Source organism: Lathyrus oleraceus, chromosome 4 (genome assembly GCF_024323335.1).
Source record: "Lathyrus oleraceus cultivar Zhongwan6 chromosome 4, CAAS_Psat_ZW6_1.0, whole genome shotgun sequence".
NCBI lineage: Eukaryota > Viridiplantae > Streptophyta > Magnoliopsida > Fabales > Fabaceae > Lathyrus > Lathyrus oleraceus.
In genome coordinates this window covers 233,539,656-233,555,049 of record NC_066582.1, presented here as the reverse complement: position 1 = coordinate 233,555,049, position 15,394 = coordinate 233,539,656, and the positions used below count along the sequence as shown (strand labels likewise).

Below are 15,394 nucleotides of genomic sequence, written 5' to 3'. Positions count from 1 at the left end.
TCAAATTCATTAGATTCAGCTTGATTAGTTATCTGAGATTGTTGAGATGATCTACTTTGTTGGAGATTAACATATGACTCAATATAGTTGCAACCAGAATGTTCGTGACTAACAAACATATATTCAACATTTTCATTGTCCCGTACCTTTAGTAAAATTTACATTGATAGTTTTCGAAATAAATTGGATTTTGGTATGTGATTTGTGACACAAGACCATATCCTAGGCATGATTCTATTCATTTTTTCAAATGCAAGGAATTTGAATTTCTCTTGATCGTAAATTGGATAGTATCGGTTTTTCAAAAACAAAACTCATATACATCACACTCATATGTCTCACCGTTGCAGTGAGCATTGATAAAATATTTGGGTGCAGATGACATAGTAATATTTGGGTGCAAATGAATTGGTGTTGGTTTGAGGATGAATTTGAATTTGTGTTGCTATGAGGAAATATGAGGAAGACAATTAAATAGAATGTGACATGACATGCATGCAAGAGCTAGCGCCATTCCACCTGGCGCCTGCATGCATTTTTTGAACATGGACGCCAATCCATATAACGCCTTGTATGTGCAGACCTCGAGATTCTGCGTTGCATGCAAATAGCCATGCAGACTAGGGAAAAGACCATGCATGAAACCTGCCATGACCTAGGAAGCGCCAGTCCATTTGGCGCTAGCTTCCATCAAGTACATGTGCACGTCAAATCAATTGACGCTAACATACATGCTCAAGTTTCCATGCATGCAAACTTATGCATGTCTCTCAGTATAAATAGTCATGCAATAATCACTTCTTCATCAGCAACAATCACTTCCACATTTGCAATAGCCACTCTTTCATCTACAACCACCACTGTTTCATCTGCAACACTACGACACGATGTCTCTGCTCACTATGGGTGAATCGCATAGAGGCCCAGTTGCAAATATAACAACTTATGTAAGTGTTTATTTATTCTATTATTTTTCTAACACAATTTTTTATGCGGTAACTTATTTTGTTGTTTATTTTTTAGGATGTTTCTAGGTTTCGAACTCGTGTCCACGAATTTGTTCACATGGAGGCGATGATTCAACTTTATGTCGAACTCGCCGATTTTGGACATGTAAGCAAAATAATGTCTTGGTCGGTTGATACTAAATTTATTCTTGCTTCATGTGAAAGATGGCGTCCCGAGACACACACATTTTGGTTTCCAACCGGTGAATGTACCGTGACGTTAGAATATGTCTACATGTTATTGGGACTGCCTATCGAGGGTAAGACGGTAAATGGTAAAACCAACTATGCGAATTCAATTTGCATGGACCTCTTGGATGATGACTTGTTAGATGATAACTCGAGAGGTCAAGGTATACTCCTTTCATGCCTTAAAGGTATATTACAACAACTTACAATTAGATGAAAATTCTATCGAAGAGACTCGAATAATAAAAACTAGGTGTTATATTATGCTTTTAATTGGTTTATTTTTATTTCCCGAAGATAGTGGTTCTAGTATGCATGTTATGTATTTACCTTTACTAAGACATGTAGATAGAGTAAGAAGTAACAGTTGGGGGTCCGCTTGTTTGGCTTATCTTTATAGCTCTTTGTGTAAAAATGCACATAAAGACACATCTACATTCTTTGGATGTGTTGTTTTACTCCAAGCATGGGGTTGGTCCAAACTACCGTCCCTAGCGCCCGTCAACCACAATCCGTTCACATTCCCATAAGCATAAAAGTAAGTTCTTAACAATGGAATATATTTACTTGCTTTACCGATTATTATCTCAAAATAATATATTTACTTTTATGACGCAGATGGTCGACACGTGGTATGAGTTACAACATATGTCCTAGACACTGTATTACCCAGTATCACAATCTCTTGGATCACCTTCGACCAACAGATGTATTGCCATTAACCTAATTAACTCGTAATAATTTGTTAATTTCTTCTAACAAATTTATAATCTAATATATGTTCACATTTCAGTTCCTTTGGCGTCCATATCTAAACTTGGATCATGACCATGAAATCAACGAACAAGATGCAGCCGCTTCGACTGCATGCACACCGATCATAAGATTCACCACTGTGGAGATGCACCATAATGATCATGTTAAATTGCAGTTCGATATGCTTCAACACATCCCAGAACCCCCGACAAACCTCGGAGAATGACATCTACGAAAAGTTAACGACCAATGGAACTTTAACCCTTGGCAAAGCTTCGCTAGATCTGAGTGTCAAAAATGGAAGCACCGTCAAGACCATGTCTTAACTGATGTTGTGATACCAACCGAATAAAAACCAAGTCGTAATTATATGACTTGGTACAAATCGGTTGAATTTGAGTTCCTCGCCGAGGATATGTACCTATACGACCCACACTAGGTAACTTACACACAAGAATGTTCAACATCTAACCCATAACAACATTGTCAGATCGGTTACTCACATCCCTATATCCATAAAAAATTATGACCTACAAACACACAAACCTATGACCCTAACATGCCAAACACCCAACCACAATACAAAGAGCATACCATGCATCACCACCAACAAGTAAATCATCATCAAGACACCCAACATCGCTATGCACCCAACACATCACCCTACCATAATCGCCTTAACCAAAACACCCAACGATCATTTTACACCAACCGTCCCTCCTTCTACTATAGTCAAGAAGCACAAACATCACAAAACCAAAATATGCAACAACCATATGGCTACCAAACACCACAACAATCATTTCAACCTTTCCTCGATGCATCATTCACACCAATGTCGCCCTTCAATTGTCCTGGTCACCCTCTAATAACTCAAACACATCCCAACTACTCTGGCATGAGTCACAAACTCAGCTATGGCGGTAGCGCTTCAATGCATACACAAGACTGCGCAGATTTGTCTGAATATCTTAGGCAATCTTCTGCAGGTGGTGATGATGTTCCAGGGTCCTCAGATACTCAAACACATGGGGTGAATCATCAACATGGGTTAAGGCCATAGGTTCAAGTAGCTAGGGGATATGGGACCGGAGGTCGGTTAGGTCATCCTGGTCAACAACATTAGTCTTTTTGTGTAAACACATATTAATATTAATATCAGTTAGTCTGATTTCAGTTTTTATTTAAAATGTACACTATTTAACAAAAATAATATGAAACACACATAAGTGTCAGATCAATTGATGTCTCATTTGTAAATTAACACACATGTGCCAATTGGATTGACAACACTAGGTGCACTACCAATCCAATTGGTGCCACCTCTCTAAGTTAAAGAGCAGACGCCAATTCATCTGACGCCACCTCTTCAAAGTGAGGTATTTTGAAAAATAATCTAAAAAATGAGTCATTTTAATTTATTTATTTTTAAAATTAGATTATTTGAATAAAAAATTCACAACCAAGAGTTCAACAATTTTTTTAAAATTAAATAATTAAAATAAATTCGGAAATGAATCAAAAGGATAGTATTAATAAAAAAACAATATAATTAAGATAAAAATTGGTGATGATATCAACCGTTGATCATGCGGATTCTACCAGATTACAATCCCTAATTCGGTCTATGAATGAACCTCAATTCCCAGATTACATTTCTCTTTTCGTTTTCAGCTTTTGATTAATATCATTATCCCACTTTTGATTCCCGTTATCACAAAAGCCCTAAATCATTATATCTTTCACATATAGATTTCATTGATCTTTCTCTTTCCTTGAATATCTATTTTCGAATTGAATCGATGATGGGAGACAATGCCAGTGAAGATCATCAAAGATCATTCGCAGCTCCTCTCATATTTTTCATAGTTTTCGCTTTTCAATTTGCTTCCTATTGGATTGATCACTTCAAGAAGGTTATCTTCAATTTACAAGTTATTATGATAATGCTTATAGTGTGTGTTTGTATGTGATGTTTGCGTGGTTCACCTTGCTCAATTTGAACTTTGGTTATTTGATTTGCATGATAATTTATTCATGCGTATGTTTGGTTCTGCGTTGAAAAGAATTGATTTAGAGTGGATTGATCATTTAAAATTGATATGTAAAGTGATATAGCAGCACTGTTGAGCAGAATTTAAATACACATTTTTTCCGCAACGCAGAACAATAGTGATTTGTTAGAACTCTGCTAGGCTATAGATGTTTCTATTTTGTTTTTGTTTTTAGTCCTCTGGTTCTCGGGGGAAAGGCTCGAATAGTCCTTAGTTTGATGGAGAGGTAAGTAAAGTTTGACCAAGGACTGTTCCAACTCTAGTTTGAACTCGAGTTGAATGATTTTTCCATAATTGGAGCTCATTCCCTAATGTTGGATTTTCACTATTTATGTGGTACTGGAAGATGATGACTTGTTGTGAGACCAAACTTTATGGGGGTAGTTTTTAGCTTTTTGTCATCAAATCTTAAACTACTTTCTAAGAATGAAGATATCTGTCATTAGGGTGAATCATTCAATGAGATAGGCTGTTGCATATGTTAATGTTTGTGTCAGCAGCATGGTAGTTAAAATCCTGATTTGAATTGTAAAATTCCATGATTCTAAGATAACGCTGCCCTCAGCGATTATGACTATACGCATAATCCAATTTTGGTGGAATCTGGGAGAATCCGTCCTGTTAATCATTAAATTGTATAAGCTTACGATCTTTGAAATGTTTAGACGATTATGCTTATGAGTAAATTTAAATTAAAATAAGTATTTGAAGTGTGATGTAAGGTTTTAATTATATCTTACTTGTGAGCTATGCTTATGAATTTAAATTTACTCAAGTATTTCAAGTGATTTATGGTTTTCTTACAATTCCACAATTTACGATTTTACTTCCCCTTTCTGATTTTCAATACCTTGGTTACCATATCACACTCAAATGCCATGAATTGAATATCCATGACAAAATTGTGTTATTTTAATTTTACAACAACAACCAAGCCTTATCCCACTAAGTGGGATCCGGCTACATGGATCAAATTCCGCCATAATGTTCTATCAAAGACCATGTTTCTATCCAATTTGTTAATCTCGATATCTTTTTTAATAGTTTCTCTTATAGTTTAACGAGACAAAATTGAACCTTTGCATCATGCCCTAGTGATTGTCTGCTGTAATATTTTATGTGCTTATTGGCTTTGTCGTGCTTAGCAGGAGATATTCTCTAAGATACTGACCAGTGATTATGTTACTAATTTCTTTTAGTCACATGCTTTTGTTACAGGGTGGATCTGAGAAGCAAAAAGAAACTCAGTTGCGTGCAGAAATAAAACAACTTTTGAAGGAGGCAAACTCCATGTCGCAGTAAGTAACCTGTGCTTTAGCAACCACTATCCCCCGTCATGAAAAGGAACCGGACTTGCATGGATTCCAAATTTAGTTGGTCGTGTTATTTTTGTTTAATTGTTTTTTGTGTCAACTTTTTAATTCAAAAGTTGAAATGACCAATTTTCTTCGACTTTATTTAAAGCAAATGAGCTGTTTAGATTACCATATAGAGATGAAATGGAATGCCATTGGTTTCCATTGTTTGAAACATGGTGAAATGAAGTGGAACCAATTCCTTAATTTTCTTCCTCCTAATATGGTGTTTTGGGACTAAACCAACTTATTATTTAACTTAAAGATGGTAACTTTACTTCCCATACAATGGAATGGAGATTTTCCTCATTTTCATGAAATATCATAACGATGGTATATGGTAATTCTATTCCATGCCTAATTTCCATTATGTTGCATTTGTTCATTGTTAGTGATATACGTATTTAAAATTATGCTAGCAACCCACTCTAATACACTATTTTCAACAGTCACTCTTTTATTGGTTGAAATTTATGAGTCCCATTAATTTGGTGTGGGGTCTACTTGGTTTAGTGGAATACATTTGAATTTCAACCAATAAAAGAGTTTGTGTTGAAAAGAGTGTGTTTCCAACAGCGCTCCTGCATATGAAACCCTAGTATATGATCTGTATCAAACGGTAGAGCCCTCCCCCCATTCCCCAATGAAAATAAAACCCCATTCCAAATATGCAACTATCATGAATACAATATTTTTTACGCTGTATTACATGTTATATGTGTACGTTTGCAAGTTGATAGGGGTTAATTATGGTTTATTTATATTGGTCTTAGTATTAGAGCTTGCTCAAGGCTGATTACAGGTTAGTATGTGGTCAACTGGTCATTGAAAGTTAGAGGGTAAACCAATGGTTTTGTCCAAATGCACATTATGTCCTATGTTTCAGAAATCTTGGTTGTAAAATTAGAAGTCAAACTATAGGTATCGAGGATGAAATATTGAAGGGGATTAATGCCAGTCTAGCGGTGAGGTATCACTTTTAATATGATTACAGAGGAAGATGCATGGTACTCAGACATTGACGTGACTTTAATTAAAAACAAGAATACATTAAAATCATGAAACATAGTTCAGACTTGAAGAGTATAGAATCAAACAATACAACAGAAATATATATGTTTTGCTATTAGATGTAGGTGGCCCTTGTTGTGAATATTCAACCAAGTTATTTAGTGGAACTTGAAACACCGTTTATTTTCACCGCTGTATATTTGTGAGAAATACAGTACATGAATAATTTTTTTGTCCTCTCAGGCCATCCACCTTTGCACAAGCTGCAAAACTCAAAAGACAGGCAGCTGCAAAGGAGAGGGAACTTGCAAAGTGTGAGTTATTTCCTGTTGCAAGTCATTTCACGTATTGCATTCTATATAAATGTGGATTAACATTTTACATAGCTATCAATTCGAGTGTTCTATGAAGATAAACTTGATGCTATACTACTTAAATAAAAAAAATTTAGTTTTCCTTAGTCTCCATCTACCTAATGGACTATCTATCTTTCATCAAGTCTACCTTGCTTCCTAGTGCTTTTATGGGTCTTAACACATGCCCAATCTAAATAAGATCAAAACTCTACCATATTTTCTACAATAGGAGCTACCCCAACTTTGTTTTAATTTCATTTTTAATCATATCTTGAGTTGTATATCCACTTACCTATGGCTACATTCTGATCGCGGCAACTGTGTGACCACCTACCTATCATAACATCCTCATTTATGCTATACTGCACAAGGGATGGATGTTATATGAAAGAAAAGCTAAGTGAGTCGCTCTTTTAAGCTGATCCTTTTTCTGTTTTTCTAAGGGAAGTTTCTTTATCACATGCAGCAATGATAGGAGTGCTCCTCTTGAGTTGATGTTTTTTTGTTTTTTCTTTCTGATCTTTTTGCCGGTTGTCTTTATTTTGGGAGGATATCTAATCCTTATCCTATGCCATGTTAGCCAAACAGAACAGTAGGGGAGGATTTTGCGGGGAGAGACAAATAGATGAGAAAATAGAGAAAAAGATAGTTAATAGAACTTCAGTAATCTCAACATCAATTCTTACTACAAATTGATAGGAACCTGAATTAAGAAAGAACAAAATATGATATTATTGATTAAAAGTGGAACTATTACAGACAAAAGATGAACCTCTGTAATCCTAGAGCAAAGCTCCTTAGAGAAGAGGTAGTTCTCCATCTGCACAATCTCTAAGGTTCTAAGTGAAAGATGATCAATGATATCTTTCTCTCTCTCTGTTCAGCCCTCACTCTCTGCCACACACGTCCCATTCATTTCCTCCCATTTCCTATATTTTCGTAACATCACTCCCTACATACATATTAGGCTTGGGCAACTAATTAGCTAATTGCCTATTTGTGCCCACACTCTCAGTCTCATCTGGGTCGTAGCACAAATCAACATCCATAATAGTTCTTAAAACAACGTTGGGATTGTAGCAGTACTCTAGTTTCTCTGCCTTTCCTGCTTTACAAATAAATTAGTTACATTTAAATATTTAATATCCAGGTCAAGATTTACATGCCAGGGACACAACTTTGTATTCAAAAGTTCTGTTCATCTCTAAGGTATTTCCTGATTTAAAATTTGATTTTTAGGTTTACATATTTTCTTTGCTGAGGCTGATAAGATACATATATGGTTGTGCCTTGTAGGTTTTGACATATTTAATTTTGCTTATCTGGTTTTGGAGTTCTCCTGTGGCTAGCATATCTCAACAACTCGTGCAACCATTTGGTAATGCAATTAGATTGACACTTCAATTCTACTAGGTTACACTATAAACTCTGTCCACCATAAGGCATGCTGGATTGATTAGATTGCTATACAAAAGTCTGTCCGTCTTTTTTTTTTGGGATTCTGTACAAATGACCTAGCAGACTAATGGCACTGATTTATTTCCTTTTAATGTTGAAAGAAGAAGACACTTTTTCTTGTGTGCGTGCGCTGAACTTACTTTACGTTCTTCTTCAGGGAGATTGTTATCTTGGAGGTCTGGAGGAGTGCAAAATAACAATATTATGGTGAGTAATTGCTAGTATCTGTCTGTATTATATTTGAAGTTTTTGTATAAAAGAAGCAATTTGAAGCAAATACTGCCTATTGAGGTCCCAATCATTGAATGTGCTGTTCTGAGCTATTTCTTTTGAGCAAGGATTTGATTTAGCTTGTGAGTTTTGACAATCATGAATAAGTCAAATGTTTGTGGATCTAAAAAACTTCATTGGTGTCAGATGAAGATTTGAAGCTTTCCAATAAGATGGCTGTTAAGATTTTCACATTGCATGAGATATAGTCTAAAAGTTTGTTTATAAGTGGTAGCTTGTCCTCAACTTATAAGCCGCTTTTGTAAGGGTTGAGTTAGACCTAACCCAAATTCTATGATGGTATTAGAGTCTATCTAAGATCCGCTTTGTCGCATGCTATCAGGTCACTTAGATCACGCTTTAGATGTCCAGTCTTGGGTGTGTGGGGTATGTTTTATTTGTCCCACATTGGATGAGATACGACCTGAAAATTTGCTTATAAGTTGTGGTCAATTCTCACTTTATAAGTCGGTTTGTAAGGGTTGAGTCTAATCCAAATTCTAAGAATAAGATGAATAATATGTTAGACTCTTGAGTTTTGTAACTGATATTAAATTATTAGGAGAGTTAGTGGGTAATTATTAGAATTATTAGATTATTAATTAAGAGTGTTTAGGTCTACAATAAATAGGGGAAGACATTGAGGGAGTTGATCATCTTGGAATTGGATAGGAAAATGGGCCATTTGGCATTGGGAGGTGCAGGACTTCGAAGTCCTGCGGTACTATTGTGTAATTCAAAGGGATTTTTCCTATATTCTTTTATATATCAATTGGTTTCTATCAACTGGTATCAGAGCAATTCTGATCCAAGAAGTTTCTACCGTTGTGTTGGGAATTTTGGCATGAATATGGCTCCAAGATTTGATGGAAGGGAGGCCTATTGGTGGCTGATCCAGGCTGAGCAATATTTTGGGTCAAGAAGAATGAGTGAGGAGATGAAGCTTGAGTGGGCTGTTGCATTTTCATTGAGAGGAGATGCTCTTGATTGGTGGATTTCTTGGAAGGAGAGTCATCCAAATACTTGTTGGTGGAATTTTGTAAAGGCCATTCTCAAGAAATTTCAACCAGAAGTTTGGGATTGTCTACTGGAGTCTGAAAACAAAACACAGGAAATCCGAGGCAGCGATGAAATTCAAGAACCAATAGCATCTCCAACTGAAGGAAAGATTGGTGGTAAAGGTGAACACTCCCAAATCCAACAAAACAGTGATAAAGAAGTTTGTAAAGTGGATATCAAATCTGATTGCGTGGGCGACGAAGTGAAAAATACAGATTCGTTGATGACTGCCAGTGAAGCAGAGGTCCAGAGAAGTGACGAAGAGTCGGCTATTTCATCACAGGCAAAAGACTCACTATTGTTCGTGTTTGCTACTATTTCTAAGATAAAGTCTAGAAACAAGAAATTTCCACCACCGGTGCCACTGTGGCCACAACAACTAGTCACGAAAGGACTGCCATAGCAAGAAAATTTCCTATTTCTTGTACAACTCAACCTTTATTTTACAAATTATGGGATCCGGGAGGATATATTTTTCCTACAGTGTATTCTTTCAAACCTTGAGGACATGGTGAATCTTTAGGGGGGAGTATTGTTAGACTCTTGAGTTTCGTAACTGATATTAAATTATTAGGAGAGTTGGTGGATAATTATTAGAATTATTATATTATTAATTAAGAGTGTTTAGGTTTAGAATAAATAGGGAAAGACATTGAGGGAGTTGATCATCTTGGAATTGGATAGGAAAAGGGGTCATTTTGGCATTAGGAGGTGCAGACCCTCGAAGTTCTGCGGTACTATTGTGTAATTCAAAGGGATTTTCCCTATATTTTTTTATATATCAGTTGGTTTCTATCAACTTAGTTGATAGAAACTGGTTCTTCTACAAAATAAAATTGGGACAATTTATGATATTTATTGGTACAAAACAGAAATAACACAAATAGAATGATAGGGTTCAATTTGGTTCCTTCCGAGAATTCGGGAGTCTTGGATCTCTCCCTTCCCAAATTTTCGAGAGTTGGGTCTCTCCCAATAACCAATCACTAATTCCCTGATGATAAATTCTTCCCTATCTTTCCCTTATATATTCTAAACATAAACACAAATTTTTCTGCACTAATAATGATAGAACAAAGGAAAGGTAGAATAGAATGGAGAAAATTATTTTATTAATGAATATGAAAACAAAAAAGAAGTTCCAGAGCTACTGCTCCTCAGTTAGAGAAAACAATTCTCTCACTGCCCAAACCCTAATATGAAAAACAGAAAATAATAACATACCTAGCTACTGCCCCCATACACCTATTTATATGGGAAATACTAAACTAACTCCTATTTATTTGGAAATACTAACAAACTAACTGAGACTCCTGTTTATTTGGAAAATACTAACAAATTAAATGAGACTCCTATTTATTTGGTGAATACTAATTAACCGGGCCTTTCTTATTCTTTCTCACATATACCCTTCACTGTTTATGCCAAAAATTATCTTTGTTAACTAATACATCCCCATCATCACTTGTGGGGTCCGATTCATTCCTATCATCACCCCCACCTACAACATTAGCCTTGTTCTCAAGGCGCAGATCAGGGAATTGACTCTTCAATAACAGTTCCTCTTCCCAGGTAGCATCTCCAACATCCATCCCTTCCCATTGAATCAGCCATTCTCTCTTGTGCTGTCCACCATCGAACTTATCCCTCCATGACAAAACCTTGGCCGGAGTAATGTCCCCTTTTTCTGACTCTAAACTGATAGGTAGCTGACTAGTAGTAGTAGTAGTATAGTTTCCCTCCGCTTTCTTCAATTGCGACACGTGAAAGGTAGGATGTATTTTAGATGTTGGTGGTAACTTTAACTTATAAGCAACTTGTCTTATCTTCTTCACGATTTGATAAGGTCCGAAAAATCTAGGGGCCAGTTTTTGATGGATTCTTTGCACAACCGAGTGTTGTCGATGAGGACGTAATTTGAGGAAAACCCAATCACCAACCTCAAATTGCACTTCCTTGCGTCTCTTGTCAGCTTGGTATTTCATGTGCTCATGGGCTTTTTGAGTAAATTAGTTTTCAATTGACGCAACGCCTCATCTCTGTCCCTTAACTCCTGCGTTATAGCTTCTACTCTGGTTTCGCCCTCTAAAAAATGCACCAACACTGGAGGCTTTATGCCATACACCACCTCGAAAGGGGAGAACCCTGTAGACATATGGAATGTGGTATTGTACCACAGTTCTGCCCACGGAATCCAGTGTGCCCATGTCTTAGGTTGATTTGCAATAAAACAATGTAGATAGGCCTCTAAGCAACGATTAATCATTTCTGTTTGGCCATCCGTTTGTGGGTGGTATGCCGAGGACATTTTAAGCACCGTGCCAACTAACTTGAACAACTCTTTCCAAAAGATACTCACAAACAAGGGGTCACGATCACTAAGAATAGACTCCGGAATTCCATGTAATCCAACCACTTCCTTCACAAAAATGCTTTGGAATGTAGCCATCGTATCATTTACAGCTTGACCAAGTAATTTCACCATACTGTCCTTATGGTTGAACACCATGGACATTTCTTTCCAATCCATGGTCACCTTCCCCAAAATTTCCAGCCACACAACTCCCAAAATCAAATCCACACCTCCTAACTCCAGTACATAAGCATCAAAACAAATCTGCACCGCTCCCACGTTCAGCTGAATTCCATTGCATCTACCCCTAGTTAGGACACGATGACCATCTCCTAATTTAACACCCAAGGGATTAGAAGGCACCATAGGCAATCCGAGGGTTTCCACCACCTTAGGGGATATGAAATTATGTGTGGCTCCACTGTCAATAAGAACCAGAATAGATGCACCTTGTAAACATCCCTCCAATTTCATCGTCCGGACCTGGTTTAGATTAGTGGATACACCAAACAGTCCCATAGTTTTACATTCTAATTCCTCTTGTGTGAGCTCTTCTTCCGACTCAGTCTCTAACACGACAATCTCTCCTTCATCGTTGACAATTTCATCATCCCCCAAGATAATCAATCGTAACTGTTTTGTTGCACATTGATGGAGAGGATCCCATCGTTCGTTGCAACGAAAATAGAGTCCTTTCGCACGCCGCTCATTAACCTCTGCACTTGGTAGATGGCGGACACCACGAGAATGGCGGCGCAAATTGTCACCTAAATTTGGGCGAGAAGATGATGTTGAATTAGTAGGGCGTGTTGACCCGGTTTGAGATCCCGAACCCGAACCAGTACGGGTTTTGCCCAAATAGTTATTAGTCTGGGTCTGAATTGCAGATCCCTTTCCTTCCCCTTCGCGAAAAGCCCAATTAGGTTTTTGAGATTTTGTCCAAGAGCCATGACCCGGTTTGTAACGTGAACCAGATCCATGACCTGAATTTTCAGCAAATTCACGTTCCACATCACGTGCCAATTGCATCGCCACATATCGGTTGTGCGGCTTGAATGTTCTTACCCGAGAACGGATGTCGTGACGTAAACCACCAATAAAATAGCCCAGAAATTGTTGTTCTGGTAACCTTCCACACTGAGATGAACACAATTCAAATTCGGCGATGTAATCCTCCACCGTCTCAGATTGCTTCAAATCCTTGAGTTCTTCGAAGGGGTTCTCCAAACGCCCTCCTCCAAATCTCGCCATCATTGCTTCACAGAGGTTCTCCCATGACAATTCCTCTTTTGAATCACGCCATAGGTTAAACCAATGGATAGTAGGGCCTTGCATACTTAACTCTGTCAACTGAATACGAACATCCTGAGAGATTCGTTGTACTTCAAAGTATGTCTCAGCACGAGTGATCCACGCCACCAGATCGTCGCCGGTAAATGCTGGCAACTCCACCTTCTTTGCGGACAAACGAAACTCATCCAACGGTGAGGTAACCGTTGTACCGCTTGACTGAGGTGATTCACGATTCATCATCGCCCTTTGAATCTCCGCAACAATGAAAGTACGCAAATCCTCAATACTAGTTTCCACACGTCCCAAGCGTTCCTCAACTGCAGTAATTCTCTCTGCCATTCTGGTTTGCATGAATCCGGTAGGTCGGACCAATTGATAGAACAGAGGAAAGGTAGAATAGAATGGAGAAAATTATTTTATTAATGAATATGAAAACAAAAAAGAAGTTCCAGAGCTACTTCTCCTCAGTTAGAGAAAACAATTCTCTCACTGCCCAAACCCTAATATGAAAAACAGAAAATAATAGCATACCTAGCTACTGCCCCATACACTCCTATTTATATGGGGAGTACTAAACTAACTCCTATTTATTTGGAAATACTAACAAACTAACTGAGACTCCTATTTATTTGGAAAATACTAACAAATTAAATGAGACTCCTATTTATTTGGAGAATACTAATTAACTGGGCCTTTCTTATTCTTTCTCACATATACCCTTCACTGTTTAGGCCCAAACTTATCTTTGTTAACTAATACATCCCTATCATCACTTATGGGGTCCGATTCATTCCTATCAAATAACCACTCTTAATAGTATCATAACTCTCCACTAACCACTCTTAATAATATAATAATTGCTATTTAAAAACATAATTGTTAAGTCATATGAAAAGTCTAACAATACTCCGCCTGAAGATTCACCTTGTCCTCAAGGTGAAAGAAATACACAGTAGAAAAATATATCCTCCAGGATCCTAAAATTTGAAATAGAAAAATTGAGTTGTACATGAAATAGGAAAGTTTTCCTTAGGATCAAATTTGCTTGCTAATGGCAGTGCTCTCGTGACCAGTTGTTGGTGTGATGGTGATACCAGCAGTGGGACTTTTTCGTTGCCAGACTTAATCTTAGGAATATCAATAAACACTACCGTGCCGATGTCGGGTGGTTTTGACAATGGAGGTTGTTGGCCTAAGTATAACCATTTGGGTAGTGTCCTCTCATTTGGTTTTTCATTCTCTATTGGATCAATTTCTGACCCAAATTTTTTGAGAATTGCATCTTTAAAATTTTCCCAAGTGGAACTTGGATTGACCCAAATCCATAATTGGTACCATGTGAGGACTTTACCACTCATCCACTGTGCAATTTTTAGTATTTGGTCTTCTTCTTTACATACACCTCCTGCATCAAAATATTTCTCAATCTTGATCATCCATCCAACAACATCTCTTCCTTCAAAGATTGATATTTCTATTTGTAACTCTTTGAGTTCTCTTCTCCAATCTCTAATCTCTTTCAACACTTCATCAACAAGATCAAGCATTCCTTCCATTCTTGATGATCAGAAGTGCTCTGATACCAGTTGATAGAAACTGGTTCTTTTACAAAATAAAATTGGGACAATTTATGATATTTATTGGTACAAAACAGAAATAACACAAACAGAATGACAGGGTTCAGTTTGGTTCCTTCCGAGAATTCAAGAGTTTTGGATCTCTCCCTTCCCAAATGTTCGAGAGTTGGGTCTCTCCCAATAACCACTCACTAATTCCCTGATGATAAACTCTTCCTTATCTTTCCCTTATATATTCTAAACATAAACACAAATTTCTCTGCGCTAATAACCACTCTTAATAGCATCCTAAGTCTCCACTAACGACTCTTAATAATATAATAATTGCTATTTAAAAACATAATTGCTAAGTCATATGAAAAGTCTAACATAATATCGTATTGGCTTATATTTTTGTAGTTATTGTAAGGAGACCATGGCCGTTGAGAACTAAAGTGTTTATACATATGATTAATGTCCACAGAGTAATTTTTATCTGTATAATATGACAATACCCTGAACTGCTAGCCTAAATCACAACATAAATAGAGACTTGCATCCACATTGGGTATAGTTTACCAAACATCTCTTCATTTTACAAGGAATAACGAGCCTCTTTAACTTTTTTCATCCTGTACTAAAAATTACACACGTAAAAGAAACCACAGCTCACCTCT

General features: G+C 37.1%; 1 protein-coding gene across 9 annotated transcripts in view; it reads left to right on the top strand.

The window, feature by feature from the left end:
• The first annotated feature begins 3,512 nt into the window (after positions 1–3,512).
• The window catches only part of LOC127074777 (protein GET1), a 37,108-nt gene continuing 25,226 nt past the window's right edge, over positions 3,513–15,394 (top strand). For all 9 annotated transcript variants that reach the window (XR_007786114.1, XR_007786111.1, XR_007786110.1 and 6 more), the window contains exons 1-6: positions 3,513–3,868; positions 5,225–5,304; positions 6,616–6,686; positions 7,879–7,937; positions 8,025–8,106; positions 8,344–8,393. Coding sequence is in view for 1 of the 9 variants with exons in the window: in XM_051016132.1 (XP_050872089.1) it covers positions 3,755–3,868; positions 5,225–5,304; positions 6,616–6,686; positions 7,879–7,937; positions 8,025–8,106; positions 8,344–8,393 (456 nt within the window). In the remaining 8 variants the exon portion in view is untranslated. The remainder of the gene's footprint in view (positions 3,869–5,224; positions 5,305–6,615; positions 6,687–7,878; positions 7,938–8,024; positions 8,107–8,343; positions 8,394–15,394) is intronic.